This window comes from Protopterus annectens, chromosome 13.part0 (genome assembly GCF_019279795.1).
Source record: "Protopterus annectens isolate FY-2018-M chromosome 13.part0, PAN1.0, whole genome shotgun sequence".
NCBI lineage: Eukaryota > Metazoa > Chordata > Ceratodontiformes > Protopteridae > Protopterus > Protopterus annectens.
This window is the reverse complement of record NC_056747.1, coordinates 507,883,369-507,911,284: the sequence shown is the minus strand read 5'-3', so window position 1 is coordinate 507,911,284 and position 27,916 is coordinate 507,883,369. Positions and strand designations below refer to the sequence as shown.

The 27,916-nt window shown below is 36.9% G+C and overlaps 1 protein-coding gene across 1 annotated transcript in view; it reads left to right on the top strand.

Moving 5' to 3' along the window:
- RCC1L (RCC1 like) overlaps positions 1–8,842 on the top strand; it is a 96,275-nt gene extending 87,433 nt beyond the window's left edge. Inside the window, exon 8 of the mRNA XM_044054132.1 lies at positions 8,563–8,842. Within this exon, the coding sequence (XP_043910067.1) occupies positions 8,563–8,640 (78 nt within the window). The 3' untranslated portion in view covers positions 8,641–8,842. The remainder of the gene's footprint in view (positions 1–8,562) is intronic.
- The last annotated feature ends 19,074 nt before the right edge of the window (positions 8,843–27,916 follow it).

Sequence of the window (27,916 nt, the reverse complement as noted above, 5' to 3'; positions counted from 1 at the left end):
AAGTAGATCAAGGAGGGATAACATAAGAATATGTGGAATTCCTGAGAAAGAAGAGGGTGCTAACATGATTCAGTTCCTCAGTAAGTGGTTTTCATCAGCACTAAATATGCCTGAATCCCTGTCTTTTGGAATTGAGAGGGCTCATCTGTCCCTGGCAAATCCAGCTTCATCTCCAAGTTCATCTAACCCCAGGTCTATAATAGTTAGATGTATTTCCTTGCAAGACAAGGACTTAGTGCTGAAATCAGATTGGACTAATTCCCCTATCAAGATGGGTGAAAAAGTTATTCATTTTGACAATGACTACACCACTACAGTCATATCCAGAAGAAAGGGAGTGTGTTCGTCCTTGAAAAAAGGCAATATTAAAGCTCAAATTCTTTTTCCTACAAGAATAAAAATCACCTTGCCAGAAGAAGTGAAGATCTTTGATTCCGTACAAGAAGCAGTAGAATTTATCCAAAAGAAGAAAATACTGTCGGACATAGAAGAAATGGAATGGTCATACCAGAGTTTGAAGAGACGGGCAACAAAAAATGGATGGTCTGTGAAGGAGGGAGCAAATAAAACTAAAACTAAAGGACAAATGAATAAATTCCTTCTAATTTTAAATGCTGTGTTTGATGAATCGTAATATATTTGATTCTGGAAAGTGTCTATGCTGTAAGGTAATGTGAATCATTTTTTATTATTAATTTTATCTTTTCTTTTCTATATCTACTACTTCTAATTACATATAGTACTAAGTATTTAAATAACATTATCTCTCTCTCTCTCTCTCTCTCTCTCTCTCTCTGTCTTCTTTCTTCCTGTTCTTTTTTGTTACCAGTGTTCCTTTCCTCTCTTTTCCCCATTATAAGTACTTTACATACTTTCCCATTTTAAATAACTACAAATGATGCATGTCTTCTAATTCTTCAGTAGTAGTATAATTTGACTTAATACCAAAGTGTATTTTTTCTACTGGGCCAGTGGGGGGTAACAAGGTGTTTCTGATTAGTGTTTCTAACTAGATGTTTTAGACTGTTTAGATACATTTAAACATTAATACAGTACATTAATGGTGTTTTATAGATAATTAAATATAAGTTTTATAGATAAATATAAGTTTTATAGATAAATATAAGTTTATATACAAGTATATATATATATATATATATATATATTTTTTTTTTCTAGGTTCCTTTTCTCTCTCTCTCTGGCCTGGTTAACTGGTGGGTAAATGAGTAAAATGTTATAATATGATTTCTGATTTGAGGCAGCAGCTGTTACTTCTAAACAGCTGTTTTTGTATGAAAGGGCTACTTTTTTCATGATGTTGTAGTTTTGTGAGGAAACTGGTGCTCTGTGTGACTTCTCATTGTGGAGATTCATGGCATGCACTGACAAGGCAGCTTAAGCGTTGTTAGTGTTTTTTTTTTTTGCTTTTTGTAAACTCTAAAAGTCTCAAGATCTGAATTTCCCACCGAAAATGCGTTTTTCTTCACTAGAGACCACTTCTGTTGTGCATGAGCCTATTTAGATACTTTTTAACAAGTTTATGAAACTGCAGCTTGAGGAAACAGTGATGACATCATTTGACCTTTTGAATGGTTGTACTTAGAATTCTTTTGTTTGAAATTCTGTTATCCTTCACTAGATACTTTAAATGGTCAATAATTAGTTCTGATAAGTGTTTAACTCCTTTGAAAATGCCTATGTTCTCTTATCGATGCATACATTCTGCAGATTCAGTGACACTGTTAGAAACTAAATGACATCAAGTGAACTAGGAGCTGCATTAGACAATTCATTATGCATATTAACATCAGACTTATGTTGTATATAACTAAACAGAGGGTTGTGAGGCCCCCTTTATTTTTTCTCTGTCTCTCTCCCCCCTTCCTGATGAGACATCAACATAGATATTGTTAATATATATGAGTAATATGTGTATAATTGCAAAATGTAATAGTTATGTTGTAATGTGTTTTATATATATATATATATATATATATATATATATATATATATATATATATATATATATTCAGCAGATCCTTACATGAAAAATGTTAGGTGACTGATAAAATGGTTAAATCTGATGTTTCTTGAAAAGTCTTGGAAATATTGACAATCTTCTTAACCTTCAGTTTCTAATGTTTATACATTGATCTGATGTGTATTTCTGGCATATCTACATATTAGCGGTGCTATTATCATATGTGACATATTCATTTAGCTTCAGATATATTGGACACTCATTCTAATGCATATTTCATGGATCCAGATTTCTTTAGTTGCTTTCATAATGCTTTTCTTTTTTGTTTTTGTACTATATTTTAAGCAGAGATGGATAATTTGTGTCTTTTGGTATTGTTGAGGTGGTGGATGGATGGTTTAGTTAAGTTTTTAACTAAACCAGAAACTTTACGTTTCATGTATGTGTTTGTAAATAGTTTTGGGTTTTTGAAAGCAGTGCTTAATACACGTTATGCATCCATAAGTGAGTTTTCAGTAGATTTCAAGTCAACACGAAAGAAAGGTCTTTCACTTAGCAATAACATACACATTACAGTCAGTGGCTTATAAATGTTTATCATTAAATATTAATGGTTTGAACGGTTTGCTTAAATATATCAAAATGCATACAGCCCATATCATCAAAAAAAGATCTACAAAAGTTCTCATTCAATGGATATACCATTCTGGCTGATCCTTAGTTTTAAGACTAGGAGAAGGGGCACTCTTATTCTATGGAAAAAATACTTGTACTATGCCAAGAATTGTAGATGCAATTTCAGATAAAGATGGGATGCTAAGCATGGTTATTTTGGAAATCAGTAGGAAGTATTATACTTTGATTAATACATACTGGATATCAGGAGTGAAGACTAAATATGTTGACAAATATCTGAACCTCATTACTTTAAATGCAAATGGGGAAATTATAGCAACAGGTGATTTAACTGCCTATTATCAGGCAATGATACTTCTAAAAATAGTAAAATAAAGCTAACATGTCAAGCCAAGAAATTTAAATGACTTTACAAATCAGATGAACTTTAAAGATATACATGGTTTAAAAGAACATTGTTTTATTCTGTACTCACTATTCATATTGATTTGGTACACAAACATTGATAAGGTCTTTGCATCAAATAATATAAATAAGTGACGTATCTACAATGACTTGTCCCCTTTCGGGCCATAATGCTATAAACTTTAACTACGCATACAGATGATTTAAGATTTCTACAGAGAATTCCTGCTTACATAACTAAGTTAAAAGATTTTAGGGAATGGATAAAGAAAGAAATGTTTATGGAAACCAATGATAATGATGAAGTGACTGATACTATACTGTGTGACACATTAAAGTTTATATATATATATATATATATATATATATATATATATATATATATATATATATATATATATATATATATATATATATATGGTAGAATAAAATCTTGAAACCTTAAAAAAAGGAGTGAGTGGGACAAAGAACGTTTAGACTTGCAAAAAAACATAGGCAAGATAAAAATGGATGCAAAACCAAATAAAGTAGCACATAACGAAATTACTAAGGTAAATCAAAAATACTTAGTTCGGAATCATAAGGTAGCCATAAACCTGGAAAATTTTAAATTACAATCTTGTGCTGTAAATCCGAAATATCTGCATAAAATAGCGGGAAAGAGCCAAAAAAAAAAACAACCAATTAAACAACCGATTAAATATAAAAGTGATGGTTCAGTTGAGTACATCTAAGTTAATGCGCATATTAGAAGTGTTCAAAAACTACTGTAAAGATATAAATAATAACACCACTTTTGGAGACAATGTAGTAAATACTTTATTCAAGAAAATATAACTACTAAGGTGTCAATACAACAACATAACATATTAAATAAACAAATAACACTAACATAATTGAAAGAGCAAATAAAAAATGTAAAAGATGATAAAGCTCTAGGACTGGGTGAAATAATTCCTGAATTAAAGATTTTTCCTGAATATGTAATAAAGAACATGATGAGTGCCTTTACTATGGTTAAGCAAAAATGTATAACACCCCCATCATGGAAATACTCAAATTATCTCCCCCATATTAAAACTAGGTAAGGACCCCAAATCTTGTGATTCATATAGGTCAATTTCATTACTAAACACTGATTATAAAATTTTCATGATATTATTAGCTAATAGGATAAAGAAAATATTACATAATCTAATACATAATGATCAGACAGGGTTCATTCTTCACAGAAAATTGCAATATGACATTATTAAATTACTATCATTAATAGACGTAGCTTGCAAATACAAAAAATTATCCGCCTAGACATAGAAAAAGGCTTTTGATTCTATTAGTTGGTCTTGTCTACAAATAATTCTGATTGGTTTTGAATTCTCCTCAGATTTTGTCAACTTATTAATGAAAATTTATAGTGGGGTGTAAACTTATATGAAAATTGGATCATGTCTATTCTCACCACTAGAAATCCTCAAGGGAAATAGACAAGTCTGTCCTTTGTCACCATTATTGTTTTTCTCTTTCAATGGAACCTTTTGCTACATATATCAGAAACAAAATATAAAAGGCTCTCAAATTAATAAGGACTGTTGTCCTAAGATACAATTATTTGCTGATGATATGTTAACATTATGTGATATTGATGGTTCTTTGCATGATGTTATTAATTACAAACAAGCTGGGTAAAGACAGAAGCCACAAAAAACAAACTAGTAGTACCGAGTCCTAAAATCCAAGGTAGAACACAGTTTAAACGTTAAAAGGTTTATTATCAACTTAAACGCTTTTTGTCGCCTGTAATATGGTAAATTCATCAGAATTAAACACCAAATTAATACAATGGTTTAAAATACAAAAAACAAATTAACACATGTTGAAAACCAACCAATCAGCAAGGTATTTCATTTAAAGAAATATCCCATTTTAAAAATGTGCTGTTTTAAAAAATGTGTATAACAAAGTAACAATACACTAGTCCACAAAGCCCACTTAAGTGCCTAGGATTTAAAAGTATTTGTACGATAAATGAACATAGATACTACTAAAAGTGTGCTATCTGTCTATAAAATGTTGACACCATTTTTTTATATATATATAATAAAATCCAGCTTGTGAATGTAAATATAAATGGTGAAATAAACTTTTAACTAGTAAGATCTTTCATCTAGTTAAACTCTTTAATTTCAACAGACAAGATATGTTGCAAACCTCATTTAAGACTGGATAAGAAAAGGCATTTAACAAGAGTAGCCATTCCAGTTCACGTTCTTCTTATAGTAACGCTATTAGATAAAATAAATGTGAGAATGCATTGGCTAAACACTCTCACGTATGTGGTGGGCATAAGTTCTGCTTTAAGGCTATTGATCAGGTCAAACCTGACAGAGGAAGTCCTTCAGCATTACTATTAGAAGAACTTGAACTGGAATGGCAACTCTTGTTAAATGCCTTTTCTTATCCAGGCTTAAATGAGGCTTGCAACATATTTGTCTGTTGAAATTAGAGTTTAACTAGATGAAAGATCTTACTAGTTAAAAGTTTTTCACCATTTATATTTACATTCACAAGCTGGATTTTATTATATATATAAATTGTCAACATTTTATAGACAGCACACTTTTAGTAGTATCTATGTTCATTTATCTTACAAATACTTTTAAATCCTAGGCACTTAAGTGGGCTTTGTGGACAAGTGTATTGTTACTTTGTCTTACACATTTTTTAAAACGGCACATTTTTTAAAACAGGATATTTCTTTAAATGCGATACCTTGCTGATTGGTTGGTTTTCAACATGTGTTAATTTGGTTTTTGTATTTTAAGCCATTGTATTAATTTGGTGTTTATTCCTGATGAAGCTACCATATTACAGGTGAAGAAAAACGTTTAAGTTGATAAAAAAAAACTTTTAACGTGTAAACTGTGTTCTACCTTGGATTTTAGGATTCGGTACTACTAGTTTTTTTTTTTTTTTTTATGATATGAATATCTTAAGCAAGTTTGAAAGAATTTCAGGGCTTAAATTTAATCATAATAAATCCAAAACATTACTAATTAACAAAACGATCAACAAAAATATAAGAGATAATAACCTGTTTAATTAGGAGAATTATGTATTAGAATATTTGGGTGTCAGTGTAAAGAGTACTTGGGAAGAGTCTATTAAACTAAACTACAGTAATGTAATAACCACCATTAGTGAACTAATCAAAAGGTGGAATAAAATGTTCTTCACAATGGAGGATAGGCTCTCTTTAAAATTATAATTTTACCTAAAATTTTGTTTTATATACAGTCATTGATACTACCCCTTCCCAAAAACTTATTTAAAAAAATTAGATTTTTATGGTTCCCCTTAAATCCTAGGATTGCATGTAAATGGCACATTAGAGCTAGGGATAGTAATGGGATAGCATTCCCTAGCTTAGATCTTTATTCCAAATCAGTTATAATTAATGTAATATTACATTGGATCCCACCTGCCTATATATTTGGCTGGAAAACAATACATGAGATTCATATAACTGATGTCAGAACTATAGAAAATCTATTTAAGGAAAATATGGAATAAGTAGAGTTCGTTGGCTTTTACGTGAATTTTGTTTAATAAGAAGTTTGATCATTTTTATTATGGCATTAATCAAATATTTAATAACTTTAAAAATATAATTGATTGTAATTACAACATTAGACAATTTTTTTCTTATATTCCCTATAGCATACTCCCCTGTTTGCCTAGATTCTTTCAACATCAGTGGGATGCAAAAATTAAAGGAAAATAGCTTGATATTCTGGCATCAGTTTATTGAAAATAAGAGTATTAAACCACTAAATTATCTTTTATGTAGTATTGATAATGGTCAAGACAATTGGTTGTTTATACACTCATTACGGCAATTTAAAGAAAACAAAATGAGAGCATCAATCAACCTAGAGACTGAATCTATACCTAGTTTGATTCAGCTTTTTGGTAGGTGTCTTGAAAAGACAGATAATCAAAAATTATCTCACCTATCTGTAAGATACTAAGAGAAGACGCTCTAAAGTTTGACTCAGATTTTTGGAATTACTATGTAAAGATTAACGGAGAACAAATATCTGATGAATCCAAAAAATTGTTATTGAATTCTACCTATGGTACCTCTTCATTATATTGCAGATTGTATACATGGAAATCTAGTTTCTATACTCCACATAAAATAAATCTTATACTCAAAAACAGTGAAAGTAAATGTTAAAAATGTGATGAATTACTAGAGGTCAACTGGGTTTGCATGTTCATTGAATGTAGAAATGTTGTTCTATACCGGAAAGACTTCAGATATTTTGTAAATGCTTTATGGTCTGATAACTGTCATATTTCTAACTCACTAATCCTATTCAATGTTCCTATACCTAATCTAATACCTAAATCCCGTATTCAGTTACTCGTGTCAATTCTTGCAATTGCCAGAAAAGTTATTACTTTGAACTGGAAAAGTAAACATGATCTGATATTTAAAAATGTTATTAATTTAGCAAAAGTTGTTTGTAAAAAAAGAACTGCAAACCATTTGTTATAGAACTGATAACATTACTCATAAAAAAAATAGCATGGCAAAAATTGGAAAACTTTTTGAACAAATACTGATAACTTCTCATGGCTAAAATGATTGTTTATCATGGATAAATGTAAATATTGTAAATAGTTTTATTGTATTATATGTACATTTGCGTATGTTTATAATGTAAACAAAATAAAAATGTTTATGAAAAAAGAAAATGCATGGTAGCACAAGACCTTTTATTCTAGTAGTTTTCTAAGTTTATAAGAGCAATATTTAAAATTTGTCCCTGTTTTTTTGTGACTTTACCACCCCACCCCCCTCCCAATATTTTTGGTTTTGTCCAGACTTTTTGGACTAAGAGTTTGAGTGCTATGGGTCAGAGTGATGAGAGAGACAAATGGGCAAAGCCATAGACCTATATATTTGAAATTGCTGCTATTTCATTGGTATTTGATTCAAAAAGAAAATTCCACACTAGAAAACTTTGCATTATGAGCTTTTCAGAATTCATAAAATTTATTTTGTAATGGCTGATATTCAACAGCCAAGATAAAAGCAAGGAAGTGCAGCTGTGTGACTTACTGCTTGGCTGTTTTAAGATCATGGAGAGCAGTCTGATGTGCTGATGAAGGTCATTCATGTAAAAGAATTGCAGTGACTTTTGTGTTTGTATGTTAAGGAAGACAGAAAAAAGAAAACCAAGAAAAGAACCCTGAGGTGTACTTTAATGTAAATGGGTAGCTGGAAAATGTATCTTGCAAATACTACAAGGTGCTGTTTGACAGAAGACTAGAGAACCAATTAGAAACCCTAGGCAAGAGTCCAGAATTGGAAAATTTTTTTAAAGAGGAATGGGTAAGAAATTAACATTTGCTGCATAGTTAATGTTTTATTATGGGGCTATGATCAAATCTATGGAAAATGTTAATGTGCTGTTTGCCTGAATTTTGATAACTTTTATTTGAACCTGATACTGTTTGTTTTATTCCCCCAGGTGACTGTGCCAGGGCAGGTCGTAGATGTGGCCTGCGGAGTAGATCATATGGTTGCCCTCGCAAAATCACTTGTTTGACAATACTGAAAGCTGTCATATGAGCTGCCATATTCACCTGGAGAATAGTAGCTTAACATTTGCACTTTAGGAATAGTCTTCTAAAGAGCTCTACCTGGGTATGATGATGGTGAATCTTCGACTGACTAGATGTCTGTTACTCACATTCACTCCTTGCTTCATGTCTGTGCACAAAAGCATATAAAGTATGTTTGCATTTTTATGGGCAGTGTCATTTGTTTTCTTTGTCTAGCCATTACAACACTGCAAATGAGTCCAGATGCAATCAGAACACTTTGCCACCATAGTCTCTGCCACACTCTGTCATTGCTGTGTCCTGATGTCTGCTTTATTTTTGGTAGAAGTTCTGTTCATATAGCTTGTTTTCACAAAGGTCATGATTCTCCTTGACTTCCCAAAGACCGGTGTGTCATGTGTTACTTTCATACTCAAATTTTATTCTGCGTCACAAAGAATTGCACATTCATGATTGTCCAGCCACCATTGTTTCAAGGTCACGTTCAAATTTTTGCACTAGTATTATCACTTTCCTGATGTAACTGCATACTTTTGGAGATGAGAAAGCGGCTATCAAGAATTGCAGTAAATTCAGTGTTCATTTGCTACAAATTAGTTTGTCTACCTTAGGGGTATGATGGGAGTTTGTTCAAGTAGATTTAAAAAAAAATTCTCATGTTTGAAACGTGCAGTAATTCTTACTCATCTTTGCCATCTAAGGACAAGTATTTTAAATGTTTGTGAAATGCCAAAGAGTTATTTTTTATAAAGAAGACTATGAAACCGTGAAGAACCTGTGAGTCTATAATTCAGTTTGTATGAGAAAATATTGAACTGCATTCAGAACTTACATAAGGACAGCCATCATTAACAGTGTGAAATGTTTCAACGTAATAAATGACAGGTAACTTTTGTGACACTGCAAGGTTATTTTCATTTCTAGTAACGGTGACTGCTGTTCCTGACATGTTCTAGTTCATGTTCGTTATCACTGAGACTGAACAGAAGCACTAGTATTTCAGGCTGCTCATCAATGGTCTAAACTTTCTCAGGCTTCAGCTCCTCCCCTTCCCCATAATACTCTGCATGCTGCCCTCACTACTTGTCATGTTGGCGCTATTCTAAACAGCCCTAGATTTCACTCTGTTTAGTATTTTTAGTGCTAAATTCTTTAGTTTTTTTTTTTTTTTGTTCTAAATTCTTTGGTGCTTGTTATTTCAATTTAGACGGTACCTTGAACAGCCCTGAGTAAGAAATTTCCAGTTTTACTTGTTAATCTGATTTGTTTGGTGTCCTGTAAATAGAGGATTTTCTGCCATTTTTGGTTTCCATACTTTGCATTTATATTCCAGTGTGTTTTCTGCATATGAAACTTAGTTTAGTAATGCAGTTTGATGTTTTTGGTGTTTTTCTGGCTGGCCACATGCTAGTGCTTAGTTGAAATTCAAGAACGACAAGTAATACTGATTTAAAAAAAAATGTGAAGTACCTGTAGCTTGTTTGTGAGATTTCACCTTAAAAGCTTACTGGGACATCTGTTAAGAATTTTGATAAATGTACATACAGTGGATATAAAAACGTGTACACACCCCTTGTTAAAATGCCAGGTTTTTGTGATATAAAAAAAAATGAGACCACAATAAATCATTTCAAAACTTTTCCCACCTTTAATGTGACCTTTCCCACCTTTAGTGTGACCTATAACCTGTACAATTCAATTGAAAAACAAACAAATCTGTTAGGGGGAAAATATAAAAAATAAAAAGCGTACAATACGCTGGTTGCATAAGTGTGCACACACCCTTAAACTAATGTTTTTTTGTGTGTGCTCACCCTTAAACTAATACTTTGTTGAATCACCATTTGATTTAATCACAGCAGTCTTCCTGGGTAGGAGTCTTATCAACGTGGCACATCTTGACTTGGGAGTATTTGCCCACCCTACCTTGCAAAAGTGCTCCAAATCTGTCAGATTGCGAGGGCATCTCTTGTGCACAGGCCTCTTCAGGTCACTCCACAGGTTTTCTATTGGATTTACGTCTGGGCTCTAGCTGAGTCATTCCAAAACTTTAATTTTCTTCTGGGGAAGCCATTCTTTTGTTGATTTAGATGTATGCTTGGGGCCATTGCCGTCTTGAAAGGTGAAATTCCTCTTCTTCTTCATCTTTCTAGCAGACACCTGAAGGTTTTGGGTCAAAAGTGACTGGTATTTGGAACTGTTCATAATTCCCTCCACCTTGACTAAAGCCCCAGTTACAGCTGAAGAAAAGTAACCCCAAAGCATGATACTGCCACCACCATGCTTTACTTTGAGGATGGTGTTCTTTTGGTGATGCAAAGTATGTTTGCACCAAACGTACCTTTTGGAATTGTGGCCAAAAACTTCAACCTTGGTCTATCAGACCGTAACACATTTTCCCACATGCTCTTGGGAGACTTGATGTATTTGCAAATTTTACACAGGCCTGGACATTTTTCTGTGTAAGAAAAGGCTTCCATCTTGCAACCCTACCCCCATAGTCCAGACATATGGAGAATACGGGAGATTGTTGTCACATGTAGTACACAACCAGTACTTGCCAAAAATTCCTGCAGCTCAGTCGGTGTTTCTGTAGGTCTCTTGGCAACCTCCCTGACCAGGTTTTGTCTTATCTTTTTAAATCAATTTTGGAGGGACGTCCAGTTCTTTGCAATGTCACTTTTGTCCCATATTTTCTCCACTTTTTGATGACTGTCTTCACAATGTTCCATGGTATAGCCAATGCTGTGGAAATTTTTTTGTACCCTTCTCATGACTGATACCGTTCAACAATGAGATCCCTTTGATGCTTTGTAAGCTCTCTGCGAACCATTGCTTTTCTGTAGCAGGCAACTGAATAAATGTCAGGGAAATCCTACTAGGCCAGCTGAACTTTATTTGGGGTTAATCAAAGTCTCTAATTCATGGCAGCTGTGTATCCAAGAAGACTGAATGCTGTAATTAAATCAAAAGGTGCTTCAACAAAATATTAGTTTAAGGGTGTGCACACACAACAAAGTATTAGTTTAAGGGTGTGCACAGTTGTGCAACCAGCATATTGCACATTTTTTTATTTTTTATATTTTTTCCCCTAACAGATTTGTTTTTCAATTGAATTGTGCAGGTTATGGGTCATATTAAAGGTGGGAAAAGTTTTGAAATGATTTATTGGGGTCTCATTTTTTATATCACAAAAACCTGGCTTTTTAATAGGAGTGTTTACACTTTTTTATATCCACTGTAAATGGTTAGAAGAAACAAGTTAGTACTTGCTCTCTTACTAGAGAGGTTGCCTTGGAACCTTCATCTTCCAGCCTAAATCCAGGAAAAACCTTCTAAGAGGTGTGATATCTGCTTCAGGAGACTTTCCCCTCTTCTCTTCAAAGTATCTCACAAGGAGGTTAGGAATCTTACCTGGATAAAGGCATATCTAAATTGGCACTGCATGTAATTGAGGATTACCCCCTTTAAACACGATTCCTCCAGAAGATATGGTACCCCCCTGCCTTTCTGAACTGTACTTTCCCATCTCTGTAGCCCCCATTCTGTCAGGTTCTAGTATTCTGTATCCTCCCACTAGTCTGTAATCATAGGAATTGATTATATGATGTTTTTGAAGGCTGTGCTGAAGGCACATTTGGATTTGTCTTTGTTTCCATCTGCCACTTATTCTGGGCTAGTGAAAGATAATGCCACTGTCCATTCATCAAGTCCAGCCTCCTCATTGTGCTCTGCTTTAGTGCCATCTGGAGGCACTGACCTAGTTTATTTCCAACCCAGCAGTGTCACTATCAATACCACTGGGTTCAGCATTGATGTCTTTGGTTCAGAATATCCAGATGGCCACCAGCGCTAGTGTCAAAGGCTCCACCCCCGGTGTTGGCACCAGCCTTTTTGAAGGCAATTTTAAGGTCGGACATTTTGGCCTTTAAATCCTAGAATCCAAGAGTGTCAGCTTCGACTTTGATTCCAAACAGTCATCCACTGGTTGAACTTGGTGTCAGTGATTCACCACACTGGCATTGGTGAGGTTCGGTTCTGCATTTTCTGTATCAGCAGCCTTGGTGCAGATGCAAATATTGAGGTAGATGATAGATTCATTGTTGCAGCCTAAACTGCAGAAGGTATGCCCACGCTGTGCTATCTTTCCTGTCCGTAAATCATTTCTGACCTGTGTATGAGCATCTCGGCACTTTGTAGCATTGGAACAGAAGGTTGGGGTGTCTTCAGCAGAAATGTATAAGTGTCTGAGCCACAGTCCTTTATTTTCTCACCCTGTTCAGTTACATTACAATTTAAGGGACATGGTAAGAGATCACATAATAGGAAAAACACTTCCCACCCAAGTCTCCAAAGGCAGACATGAATGAGAGGAGATGATGGTTTTCCAGTTACCCTCACTGCCACTAGCATCCCCAGGTTCAAGGAACTCTTACAGTTGAAACAGGAAAAGGGTGTTGTTGAGTTACTGTCACCTCATCTTATAGTATAGCTCTTATGAAGATATGCAGATAATTCTATTTAGTTTCCTGAGTGGTACCCTGTCTACAGGCAAGATGCCAACCTTTGTTGCAGAGGAAGTTTCCCATGCCAAGGAAGCAAGACACGATCTTTGGGATCTCTAAGCAGTGAAACCCTTGGGTACAGAATCCTGTAGGAATCCCATATTTGCTGCAGTGGCCATGAAAAATACTCGGACCCAGTGGAGTCCTGCTGTCCACCCCACAAAGAGAGAATCAAGAGTTACAAACCATTTCAAGAAGTGGATCTTTGCATCCTCCTCCTCGGCACTGAGGGCACTTGGCTACTAGGCACACATGCTCAGATTCCATTATCACAGTATTGATGAGATGTCCCAGATACTGGAAAAAGTGCCAAAAATAGAGCTTAGAAGGAGTGCAATGAGAGTGGCAGATGTAGATAAATGTGTGATATACCTTTGAGGCTTTCCAGTCAGCAGGCACGTGCATATAAGTATTGAGCATGTGCAGGCAAGAGTGCCATTTTGTAGTGAGCAATTGAGGTGTAAGCATGCATGTGTGCACTAGTCAGTCATTTCGTTTAAGTTTAATGTTCCTGCTATCTGTCTTGATATGTTTGTATGTAAGAAAATACTTAAACGAACACCCAAGCCTCATCGTCTTATTCATATATATATAAGACAAGTGACATGGTGTCAGAATGGGATCCAGAATCAAAACCATGAGGTGCACAGTTAAAGTTGAAGAATATACAGAAGTGGATCATCCCTACTGCTCAAATGACACTGAAACAGATCAGAAACAAATTGCAGGTACTCAAACTTGCTTAAATTATTTTTTTTTTACTCAACAAATATAAAACAAAACACTCAGAATGCTCAAAACAAATTTCTAATTAAACAAAATGTTCGGAACTGCGACATTTTGATAAAAATATTGAAAATAATTATGAAAAGGTTTGAAAGAATATCCGAATCTCATAAAATGTATAAAAAAGGGAAAACGAGCATTTTTTTTTTTTTTTTTTTTTTGCTATGTGCTACTTTTGTTTAACTAAAGCTATTTGAAGTATCTGAAGTGTGCGAAGTGTTGGCAAGTGTGTGCAATATTACAATAGTTATTTTGCAGAGTACAGCCATTTCAAAGAATGTTTTGCAAAGTACAGTCTTTAAAAGAGTTTATTGTGCATTTGAATGTTATTACAAGTACCTGTTCCTACATAATTACAAGGGCCATATTTGCATTGTGTTTAAACATAATTTGTTGGCATGGCAGAAGGATTTCGCAGACCAAGTCCACTTGTGTTTGATAACAATATTGCAGAAAATTGGAAAGTGTTTGAGCAAGAGTAAGATATTTTGTATGCACCTGCTGTGTATGCAGGAGAAGGGGAAAACTGGCATATAGTGGTACCGTCTGAAACACGGGAAGACCCTGAGTGTTTAAAATGCAAATGTAGAGAAATGTGTAACCCCCAAATGAATATTACAATGAAAAGAGACTTATTTTACCTAAGGGATCAAAAGCCTAGTGAAACTTTTGCAGCATATATAACCAACTTCAGAAATAAGGCTAAAGCGTGCAGATTTGGTGATCTAAGAGACGAAACGATGCAGTGAGAAAGAATTTGCTTCGAGACAGTGATTTAACTTTCATGCCATAGAGATTTGTCACATATATGAGCTTATAGAAAACTACACACACATGGCTTCTCCTACTGCTAATTTAGATAGTATGCAACACGTGGTTAAAACGTACAGACCTAAACACGTGGCCACACCCGAGCCTTTCTAGCAAGTTCCAGGGCAGCTTCAATAAAACCCAGAGCCTTTCTAGCAAAATCCAGAGCATGTTCAGTTAAGCACAAGGGTGAGTCACCTAAATTAAATAATGTCCCCCCACCTACCCTCGTAGTCAGTTGTTGCAGTTGTGGTGGAAATCATGAACTTAAAAAAGTGCTTAGCTTTAGGTCCGCAACGCCACAAATGTAAAAACTCGAAAAGAGTCAAAACAGGTCCTAGAACACTAAAGGTTCGAATTCAGCAACCAGAACAAGTGAATAAAGTAATAAAATTCAAACCATCACACTGTAAAATACCAGTTATTTATTAAGACACTCAATGTAAGCGCTTTCTGGTGAAGTACCCTTCATGAGACAATTCACAAATAAACAATCATATTTAAAATACAAAGTAGCCAATCAGAGTCAATATTGGGCCCTCCTCATCTTGAGAGTGGGTTTAATGGGAATAAATAACCCCATTCATCCCAGGTGGTCTGTGTGCACACATCTCTGTAATCCATTTACTTTGAGTATTCTGTCAAATTGCCTGCATCACCCCCACTCCTGGGTAACTTAGTCTGTAACACCATAAAATCAAAGGTATGCCCAGTATGTTAACTTACATCCTGATATAGAGCATTGTGGGTATTACCTGTATGTATTGCTGATAAATGTTGCAATATTCTATTTTTTATATTTCAGTAACTCTCTTCCAGTTCTCCTAGTCCTGGAGAAGAAGGTTCATCAGTTGAACCAGCAACCATATTACCAAGGCGCCAAATGACAGAAAACTTCTGGATGACTACAAATGGTGACTTTCATCCTTATAACTGCAATTTTTAATTTATCCATACTGTTTTAACTGAAGCAGAGCTCTGCGATTTAATTAAGCGTCTAATGTTTGTCCCTAATGCGGGTCAATGTTTAAGTGATGTAATTATTGAACTTAGGCTGTTTGGGAGAAACCTTGAGTTAAAGAAAATGTTTGGCAATACTGATGTAATGCGAACTACTGAACCCAGACAATCTAGTATCTTTAACCCCCCCCCCCTTAAGCCCAGTAATTGAAACATTTCTTAAAATGTGTGAAGCAGATTTGATGCAGTTTTTTAATAATAAGGAGGGCCATGTTTTTCATAACTTGTCTAAGGAGCAAAAGGCAGGCATTACAGTCATTAATAGCTAATACTGATATTAACATCAAGCCAGCTGACAAGGGAGGGGCAGTCGTTGTGATGAGTACTGACTTATAATAATGAGGTTTTAGATATGCTTAGCGATAATACTCCATACCAGCGCTTATCACCCCTGGAAGTAACAGTGATTATCTATAGAGTGAAGCGCATTTTTTTTTAAACTTAAAAAGTAGCAACCAGTTCATGGAAAACACCTTTTGACTTTTGTGGGTGGAACACCCTGTAATACCAGTCTTTAAAGCCTATCCTAAAATACACAAAGATATTCAGGATCCACCCCTACATCCCATTGTTTCTGGTAGAGAGTGGGTCACAGAACATGCCTCTATCTGGATAGAATCTCAATTCAAGGGTAGCCTAAGCAAAATATCTAGAGTTTTGAGACACTGAATTTTTTGCAGTCCCTACACTCTTATCTTAGTCTAATGACTGATAACAGCAGGTGTTTATTTGTAACATTGGATATAAATGGTTTAAAGACTGTGGGTTAATGGCCATTGAAAGAATTTTAAGTAATGATACTGGTTTAGCACCTAGTCAAGTTAATAGGATCATTGTATTATTGAATTGTGTTTTAAGCAACATCTTTGTTTGCCGATGGTATATATTGCCAGAATAGGGGGGTAGCCATGGGCGTTCCTTGTGTGAACTCATTTGCCAACCTTGTGTTGGCATACTGGGAGAATCCGGTTATATTTGACAGCAATATGCTTAGATGGTAGCAGCAACTAACGTGCTGTACACATTTTGTTGATGTGTTTTTATTATGGGAAGGTACTAGTGATGAGTTTTATAACTTCGTAGCTGACTTGGAGACAACAGATTTTTTTTTTAATTTGTTGACCTATTCTGACAGTAGTATAGATTTTCTAGATGTTTGTTTAACTAGAAATGATCATGATGTAACTGACACCATGATGTATAGGAAAGACTGTTTGCATAATACGCTTCTACTCATCGATAGTATGCATCGTAGGCATGTGTTTGATAATATAACTAAGGGACAGTTTTACCAAACATATAGGCTATGCACAAATGAAATGTGTTTTAAACAGAAGTCACTAGAGTTAAAACATACTTTTCATGAGAGAGGCTACATGCATGATAAAATAAACTTGGCCTATCAGGAATGTACTAACAAAAGACGAACTAAGGCTAAACCATGGTTTTTTGGTGATATAACAGACTACCAGAATAATACAGGGAGTTTGAAACAACCTTTAAGAGTAACTTTGAAGTATAGTGATAACATATGATGTATTTGTGATACCATCAGGAGAAACTGGATATATTACACACAGATGATAGATTAAAAGAAATTATAACTCACAAACCACTGTTCCATTTTAAACGAAATAAAAACTTAAATATCTGTTACGTAATGAGAGATCTAGGAGATGCATCAATAATATCACACATCAGGGAACTTTCCCATGTCAACATTGCAAAGCCTGTAAATATATTACAGAGAGAACAATTTATCCATCTTGTTACCAGTAAAACAATATTCATTGGCATCATATGCAGATTGTAATACAACAGATGTTGTCTACTTAGCTCAGTGCAAGGACTGCTATTTGTTCTATGTGGGTAAAACCAACTATAAATTAAAAAATAGGATATTGCAACATTTATTAGCAATACGTACAGGTAATACCCACAATGCTTTATATCAGCATGTAATTGAACATACTGGGCATACCTTTGGTGTTACAGACTGTTAAGTTATCCAGGAGAGGGGATGACACAGGCAATTTGACAGAATACTGTGGCAGTAAATGGATTATAGAGATGTGTGCACACAGACCACCTGAGATGAATGGGGTTATTCCCATTAAACTCGCCCTCAAGATGAGGAGGGCCCAATATTGACTGTGACTGGCTACTTTGAGTTTTAAATATGATTCAGTTTATTTGTGAATTGTTGAAGGGTACTTCACCCGAAAGTGCTTACGTTGAGTGTCTTAATAAATAACTGGTATTTTACAGCATAGTGGTTCGAATTTTCTTATTACTTTCTTCACAGATATAAAAAGTGGAATCATTTCAAAAGGTTTTGTAAATCAAAAGAGGTTCATTCTTTTATTCAAAGAGAATGTTCAGAGAGACAAGTTGAGCAGTTATAAAGCTGCAGCCCTACTTTTTATGTTGATAGTGTGCCTGTGCTTGGTGAAACAGTCAATGTAGTAGATTTGTGGGCAAAGAATGACATATTTTGCACTGTTCAGATTAATGGGAGACCCATAGAACTCAAAGCAGATACTGGTTCAAAGTGCAATGTTATTTCGGCAGAAAAGTTTAAGCTGGTGAGAAGCTTAATTTGGCGAAATGTGCAAAGCTTGTTTCTTATAGCTGTGAAGAAATTCAAACTGAGGGCATAGTAGTGCTTTCATGTTACTCTGCTGGGAACAGCTATGACTTGCAATTTTACATAGTCCGGAGACACGTGCAGTCATTATTAGGCCTTAGAGACAGTTTGAAAATGGCACCGCTTTCATTTAATAAGGAAATCCACATGTAAGCTTGAAGGATAACAGCTCAAATTTCACCCAGACTATTTTTTCTGACTATGCTGATCTTTTTGAAGACAAATTAGGCAAACTCCCAGTTATGTACTCCATGAAGTCAGATCCTGAAGTAAGCCCAGTTATCAGACCAGCACAAAGATCCAGTAGCTATGCAGGACAGAGTCAAAGCTGAGCTAAACAGAATGGTGCAGCAAGGAGTATTTTGTCCAGTAGAAGAACCAATTGAATGGGTATTTTCCATGGTGGTAGCTCATAAAAAAAGTTCACTTGAACAAAGCACTAAAACAACCTCATCATCCAATGCACCCAGTTGAAGAAGTAGCTGCTGTTATGCCAAATGCCACTGTTTTTCTGTTCTGGATGCAAAAAGTTCATTTTGGCAAATTTTGCTTTACTGAAAATCTTCATTGCTAACCACATTCAGTACACCATTTGAAAGGTACAGATTTTTGAGAATGCCATTTGGAATAAATTCTGCCAGTGAAGTCTTTCAGTGTGCAATGGAGCACATTTTTTCTGGCAATCAATGTGCTATTATAATAGATGATATTCTTGTAGGAGGCAATGGTGAAGTCGAACAAGATAGAAACCTCAAAACTGTTTGACAGAGCTTGTGAAGTCAGTCTTAAGCTATATCCTCAGAAATGCAAGTTCAGACTACAAGAAGTTACTTATGTTGGTCATTTGTTCACCAGTTCAGGCTTACGACCAGATTCTTCCAAGCAAACGGTGATTCTTGAGATGCCAGTTCCAGACAATGTCAAAGTCTTACAACATTTTCTTGGCATGGAAAACTAGGCAAATTCATTCCAGATTTGAGCCAACTTTCAGCACCACTAAGAGAGCTGACACACAAGGATATATCTTGGTCATGGTCAGAGCAACACCAAAGAGCATTTTATGTCCTGAGGCAGATAATTGCCAGACCACCTACTTTAAGATACTATGATGTTCACAAACCAGTAACTCTTTCCTGTGGTGCTTTGAAGTTTGGTCTTGGTGGAATCATTCTTTGACAGGGTAGACCAGTAGCCTACGTGTTGATAACTCTAACCCAAACTGAGATGCAGTATGCTCAGATAGAGAAAAAACTCTCTTGGCAATTGTTTGCATGTTCGAAGTTCCATGATTATATTTATGGCTGACCAGTTCAAATCAAGGCTGATCATCAACCTCTCGTCATTATTTTGAGAAAGCCAATGCACACGCATGATGCTGAGATTGCAAAAGTACAATTTCAATCTTGTTTACACAAAAGGCAAACTTCTTTATCACTGATATTTTATCCAGATCACCCAGGAAAACCACTGAACAGCATGAAAATGAGAAACCTGATTTTGAAGTCATGGAAGTAAGAAATTTTTCTTCCACGTGTCTTGAGCTTAGAAGTCGCACAGCTTCAGATCCAGTTCTCCAGAAGCTCAAGCACTTTATCAATCAGGGATGGCTTTCAAAGCAGTTTTGTTTACCAGTAGAAGTGCAACAGTATTTTCCTTACAGAGATGAGATTTTGATAGAATATGGTATCATCATGAAAGGTTTAAAAGTGTTTGTTCCAAAGTCCTTGCAACAAGAGTACATTAAGATCTTGCATCATGGCCACCCAGGAACTGATTCTACCAAAAGAAGGGTGAGAGGACTGGTATTTTGGCCTTCTATGTCAAAATATATTGAGAAGGTACTCTCATCTTGTTCTGTTTGTAATAGTACTAAACTGCATCAACAAAAAGAACCACTTTAAGCCAGATTCCTGAACTACCATAGTCGAAAGTAGCCACAGACATCTTTGAGTGGAATGGTCAACATTACTTGGCATTAGTAGACTTATTCCTATTGGTTTGAGATTGACCTACTTCCTAACCTCACGTGTAGTAGTCATCAGTAAGTTGGAGAGACATTTTTCTGTCCATGGTAGTCTGTACAGAGTCATTTCTAACAATGGGGCACAGTTTACAAGTCAGCAGTTCAACAGATTTGCTGAAACGTGGGACTTTGTTCATATTAAGAGTAGTCCTGAATACCTGCAATCAAGTGGCTTGGCGGAACGTGCAGTTCAAAGTGTAAAACAGCTGTTGGAGAAATCAAAACGAGACTACACCAATGTTTTTCTAAATCTCCTGAATCTCAGAAACATTCCTCGCAATAATCATAATGATTCCCCTGCTCAGAGGCATTTGTCGAGTCAAACCAGAACCACAGTGCCAGTCAGTAGCAATTTATTGGTTTCATGTGCTAAGAACAACAGAGCAATGAAAGCTCAACTCCTCAAAGTCCTATTATGATAAGTCCAGCAAACCACTCATTCCATTATAAAAAGAGGAGATAAATAGGATGCAGACAGCAAAACATTTTAATTGTATTGAATTTGTAAAATGTTTGAGAGCCGAGATCATACATTGAGGAATTGCAGGGAATAGAATCTAGGAAGACTCAGAAGCATTTATTACCGATGTCCAAGCCAGTGTTACAGCATCTTTCTTGTAATAAAGACTGTAGTTCTCAGAGTGACGTATCCAATGTTCCAGTTACAGAGGACATTCCAGCAGATATCCCTGTTCTGGGAATATCCCAGAGTCATAAAGCAGAGCATTCACCTGTGACTGTCCCTGTTGCTAAACCCAGTGCTATTACATTACAAGATAAGATCGCATTTCCAGACCTAGTTCTATATACATGGCAACCTAGACACGATTGTTTTGTTCATTATTGTCTGTATAATTTGCATGCCTATTCAAATGTCATTATTATTACAAGACAGCTCAGTAAAGCGGGAGGATGTAGATCAGTGTGTGATATACCTTTAAGTAGCTTTCTAGTCAGCAGGCACATGCATACAAGTACTGAACACGTGCAGGCAAGAGTGCCATTTTGTAGTGAGTAGTCAAGGTGTAAGCATGCATGTGTGTACTAGTCAGTCAGTTAAACTTTAATGTTCCTGCTATCTATCCTGATGTGTTTTCAGACTCCTGACTCTCGGCCCCCAGCTAAAAAAACTGATAGGTTTTATAAAGTGCCTGATGATTGTAGATTTCTTTACAAATGCCCTTCTGCTGATCCCTGTGTTTCTTTTTCTTCAGGCAAACCATCCAAACTGTTACCTTCCGCTTTTGACAAGAACAGTAGGTCCATGAAAAGTTTAGGCAAAAAGGTGTACACTACTGCTACTCTGGCCTTTTGGGCTATTAAGTACCAGAACTCCCAAGCCTGGTCATCTTATTCAGATGTACAAGACAAGCAACAGCAGACACCAAAGTGACCATGTACCATCACTCCTGATTTTGTGCTACTGAATTTGCAGAAAATTCCAATGTGACATTTCCTTATTACTTGCTAATTATTTATTGACATTTGAATGCAAGGAAAGTCTGACCGAGTAAGAGCCCATTTTCTGTGGCGACATGAGGACAAAATCTCCAAAGTGTTGCAAAACATTTTAATAACAATTTTACAATCTTCAAAAACATATTCAGTTTAAATAATTATAGCAAATTAGACATAATATGAACATATTGGTTAACAATAGATACAAGTTACTTGATTTAATATTTAGAGAAATTAAAGGTAAGTTAGTATAATACAAACAGGAATTGCAGTATGAAATGAAAGAAGCACAGGCTCATTATATATGAAGAGAGAGAGCCAGGGGAGAGAAATTGATAGAAGTAAGGACGGAAGTGAAGAACGGAAAGTAAAGAGATGTAAGGTACAAATAGGTGCTTGATCACATTTAGGGAGCAAGAGATTTTGGTTAGGAAGTCTTTCAGAGTGGTTTTGAAGTTTGGGAGGGAGGGTTTTGACCTGATGGGTACAGGTTACAAATAGGTGGGGGAAACCCCCTTGCATCTGTTGGCATCAAGTTTGCAGTATCTTATGTCCTTTTTCTAGGACAAGACACCATATCAGATGTATTACAGCTATTGCCAACAGCAACACAATGGAGAGCCAGGAAAGAAATCTTATAGAAGTGCTGGTGGCTTCCATAGCAGTTGCCAACCTAACGGAAGGAATTCTCTCTCTAGAATTGGGGGTTCCGTAGGCCTTAGTCTGGGGGATGGCAACCAGTTGCCTCTGAGGCCTTTCCCAACTGCTCCACTCTAAGCAGTTGGGTCATCTGTGCCTGCACCTGCCAGGAAACCCACTACCAGGAAGTCTTATTGGTCCTAATGGAAGAGATTTTCTGTTTGGTTTCTTGCTCGTAACCTAGATCCATTTTCTGTGGGAGTTCCTTTGGTTTTCTCTTATTTGTGTGAATTGCTTCATGCTGGGTTAGCATACTATTTAGTTAAAGCCCACCTTTCAGCTATTTCTGCTTGTCTGCCTTTGCTCCTCCTTTGGCTTCTAGATTTGAGGTCAAACAATTCCTTAAAGGTGTCCATCATATTGGGCATCCAAGGAAAGCCTATTCCTACTTCTGGGACCTTCATTTTATTCTTGAAAAATTGGCTCTGGCTCCTTTTGAGCCTGCAGTTTCAGCTTTCTTGCAGCACTGTATTTGGAAGAGTGTTCCTTTTGTCCTTACTTCTGTACCTCCTTTTTCATAGGGTCAGGGTGTCTCTCTCTTCACACTTATCTTTCTTTTACATCCAAGATGGTTAATGAATTGTCTTTGCCCACTTTTTCCCTTCTCTGGTTCTTCACACCTTTGATTTGCCTAGACATCACAGATATTTAGATAACGCTAAAGCCATTTGCAGGTCTGACCAAAGTTTTGTTTCTTTTTTGTTACTTTCTTAATGGGAAAAGGCTTTCTACTTCTGTTAAGGCTCTTTCCACCAGAGCTGTGGATGCTTCTGATGCTTTTTTCAAAGGATTGGATACCAATTCCATACTGAATCAGCTACTTGCGTTTACTACATATTGTAAGTTGGATGTGGTTTTCAGAGCTAGAGCTGGCTTTTCCAGGGTTATCATATGTGGCTTTCTTAAGGGCTGTGCTGGACCTTCCTCCTGCCAAGTTTCCTGTTGAGCTTTTTTACTCAGTGTGAGGAATACTGCAACAGTGATATGGAAGGACATAGTACAGTTGTACAAAATATTATCATAAAAGTAGATATCCTTCCCTTCACTATTGCAGTATTCGCCTCCTCCCTCCTCCTCGTTTTTTTTTTTTTTTCATTCTGGATGCACGTATTCCTCCTTTACTCCATGGACTGTTCCTGCTAGGGCCTTTCATTTCTGAGGAAGGTACGTCCTTACATCACCGTTGTGCTACGCCTTGAGCGGGGAGTATACATTCGATGTACAATGTACTAGTAATCCTAAGGCTTTGGTATACTGACTATTAGACAGGCTACCCTTGACAAGGGGATCCCTGGTGTAAGGAATACTGCAACAGTGAAGGGAAGGGCATCTACTGTTAAGGTAAGATTTTATGCAACTGTACTTTATGCACTTAAGTGATTGCAGTCTATTCATACCAGATAGTTATGGTGTAGTCAGTTTTTCACTCGACAAGGAGATTGTATTGGCTCTGAAGACCTCTAACACACAAATGATCTGCACAAGCAGATGTTGCCAAGAAGTTAGGGAGGTCCCCATGTTTGTAGGTAGGAGACATCCATTATCAGATCTGGGCTCTTTCTTTTAGACTGTCCCCCACTGTAATCAGAAAATATATGGTTACTGTTGCGCTGAAACAGAGCCTACAAAGAGTCAAAAGTCTTCCTGTACCTAGATGACTGTCTTCTGGCTGCAGCAACCTTAGAAAATTCAGTATTTACCCAAGAATCTCTTCAGCAATTACAATCCCTGGGAATAAGAGTAAACTTTGCGAAGTCTCAGATGTAACCAACACAGATGATAACATTAATAGATTGCTAAGCAGTGGGCACTCTTCTTTGAAAGGCCAGTCTTTCCAGAGAAAATATTCCTCTCATTATCAGGTAGTACCCTGTCTGTCACTCTGGAGCAGTGACAGTAGTACATGGATGTCTCTTTTTCACCATTAGGTGTAGGAGAAAGGGTTGGACCCTTTTCATTTCAAGTTCCTTTGGTGCTAGACTAGCTGCTATACACCTTTAATATAGACCTCCACTACTTGTCCATAACAAATTCACATCCTCTCTTTCCAGTTTCCATCCTGAGTTTCAGAATTCTTTGGTACCTTCTCTTAATGTTTGCAAGATCTTAATAAGGGGTATCTTTCTGATCAAACTCTCATTAAGAAAACATGTTCCCTTATGGGGTGTGCATCTCATCCTAGAGAGAGAGAGAGACATCCTTCAAACCAGCCTGTAGGGCAGATTGAATTCCTTTTCTGGAAAACACTCTTTTTGGTGGCAGTCACCTCAGCAAGAACAATTTCTCAAGTATTAGACTTTCTGTGCAAACCATTCTTATTCTTATGTGCTCTTTCAAAGAACAGGGGAGTCCTGAGAACAAGTTACGCTCTAAAGCAGATATGGAAGCTAGCCTCAAGTGTATTCAAGAAGAGTACATTTTCCCCTAAATTAGTCCAATATAGAAGAGTACTTATTGCATGTCTCTGAGATGCCTCTGAGATCATCCATGTGCAACTAACATCGGGCAAATCTGCAATGCAAATTGTGGCCTGCTGCAGATCACCCTCCATGACCCAGGACCACCACTCCACCTTTCTGGAGACACTGGAAAACATGAAGGTCCTACTAAACACCCTGATATTGGGGAATTTTAATTACCCTACCATTCACTGGGAAAACTACTAGAGTACAAATTCCCAGGCATTTCCTGGAATTCATCAACTCAGACGCCCTGGATCAGCTGGTAAACTCCCCTACCAGAGGTGAAAACATATTGGACCTGGTCATCACCAACATGGGCGACAGGTGTTGCACACCGGAGGTCAACCCGTCACTGGTTAGACCAGACCATAAACTAATCACTCTGGATGTCCACACCCCACCACGACCCCCAACTAAGGAAACCTCAGTAAAAAAACTTTTCTAAAGCAAACTTCACCTTACTTAAGACAGAGGTGGTAAGTTTCACAGCCCCCAAGCTAAAGGATAACGCTGCGCCCAAGATGCAGAAACCTTTGCAAATGCACTTTATGCGCACCTACAAGGATACATGGATCATGCCATCCCTAGCAAAACCAAGACTCACTCCTCTAAGAGAAGGAAACCAGTTTGGTGGACCCCTGCAATAAACAGGCTATACAATGGAAGGAGGAAGCTAGTTCAGAAAAAAAGCAAATCCCAAGAAGGAAAGACATCCCTGATCAGTATCAGTAAGAAACTGAGGTCTCTCATGAAATCATCCAAGGCTAACGTCGAAAGAAAAATAGCCAAGGATTCAAAAGATAACCACAAAGCCTTCTTTAGCTATGTTAAGAATCTAAGTGGCAACTCGCAGATATGCACTGAACTAGTGCAACATAGCACAAAATATACTGAATCTACTGATATTGCCAACATCCTGGCAGATAGATTCAGTGCAAATTTCACCCCGCTCTCACCTCCAAAAGGGCCCACAACAGTACCGGAAAAGTGTAGTGTCCCAAAAATCACAGACGCACAGGTGAAAACAGCCCTTTCAGAAGCCAAAAACAGTGTCAATGGGACCAGATGGCGTCCCAGGCTGCATCTTGCACCGAACTACAGAACGAACTAACCCCCACCTAAACACATGGTTCAACCTCAGCCTCTCCACAGGCTACCTGCCCATAGAATGGCACACAGCAATGGTTATTCCTCTCCACAAAGGAGGGGCCACAACTGACCCTGGTAACTATCGCCCCATAAGCCTGGTATGTAAGGCTATGGAGTGCATCATCATGGAACTCATTAACAAAGACATTGGGAACCTCCAAACACTTGACCCGACCCAGTTCAGCTTTAAGGGCAGATCATGCCTACTAACCCTAGTTGACTTCTTCGAGACCATCACCAAGGCCATAGATGAGGGAAAGGTGGTTCACACAGCCTACCTTGACCTCGCCAAGGCTTTTGACACCATTCCCCACTCTGGTATTACAGAAAAACACCAGCCTGAACATAAAGCCCTACATCACGAGATGGGTTGCCAACTGGTTTACAGACAAAACCCACAATGTAAGAATAGCGGGCTCCAGGTCAGACTCTAAACCAGTCACAAGTGGTGTCCCGCAAGGCTCGGTCCTGGGACCCCTACTGTTCGGCATATACTTCTCAGAAGTACAGGCAAACACAAGAGGACTATGGCTAAACAAGTTCGCCCATGACTGCAAACTGGGAGCCATAATTGACACTGCATCTGGCACGGACATCCTCCAAAAGGGCCTTACTGAGACCGACACCTGGTGTCAAAGTCATGGCCTCAAGCTAAATGCCAAAAAATGCATAGTCATCCCGTTTGGGAAAAACAAAACACCCACGAATTACCACATAGGTGGCAGCCCCCTTAATACAGAAGAGGTAAGAGATCTGGGAACCCAGGTAGATAGTAATCTCTCCTTTGACAATCATATTGCCAAAGTAGTTAGGAAACCCTTAAATGTGGCCCATCTAATTACTAAAGGGTTTGCATCTAGAAATAGAGGTTATAGTGCCCTTCTACTCGTCACTCATTAGACCAGTCATAGAGTACAATGCCCCATTTGGGACGTTACCTCACAAGACACTTCCAACAGCTGAAAGACCACAAAAGTACCTCACCAAGAGCATTACTGGTCTCAAACATATGTCCTATGCAGCCCAGCTCAAAAAAACTCCAGCTGTACTCAGTGGCATATCGCTTACTCAAAGGTGATCTCTGCCTGACTTACAAAGCCATCTCCAACTCAGAATTGATGGACATGCTCCACCTAAAGAAATCCAAGTCACTGCGAGCCACGCGCTCTAGTTTGCTAAACCTCGCCACAACAACAAATAGAACATGCTGGAGGGATATATTCCTGTCGCAGAGACTCCTCATGCTTTGGAAAAAAATTCTAAATTATATCAGACAGAGCTCCTCACTAACACTCTTCAAGAGAAACCTTGACGAGTGGATGGGTAACAGAAAATACACACCTGGGATCACTTCATTGGCTCTGCTTGGCAGAGGATCAGTTAATTAATCAATGAGGTAGCGAAAGCTGACACACTCTGGCTAGGCTTATAAATGCCCTCCGGCAGATAGCCTAATACCTACCTATAAACCTATGTGTGGATATATATAGACAACATTACTTTTAATATAAATAAAGCAAAATATATCAGAAAAAAGATTGTCAGTTAATGTTATGCTGTTACTAAAATGGGCAGGAAGGCTTCCAAACTTAGCTTATCAAGATGGTTGTTGTAGTGCATTAAATATTGCTATGAAAACTG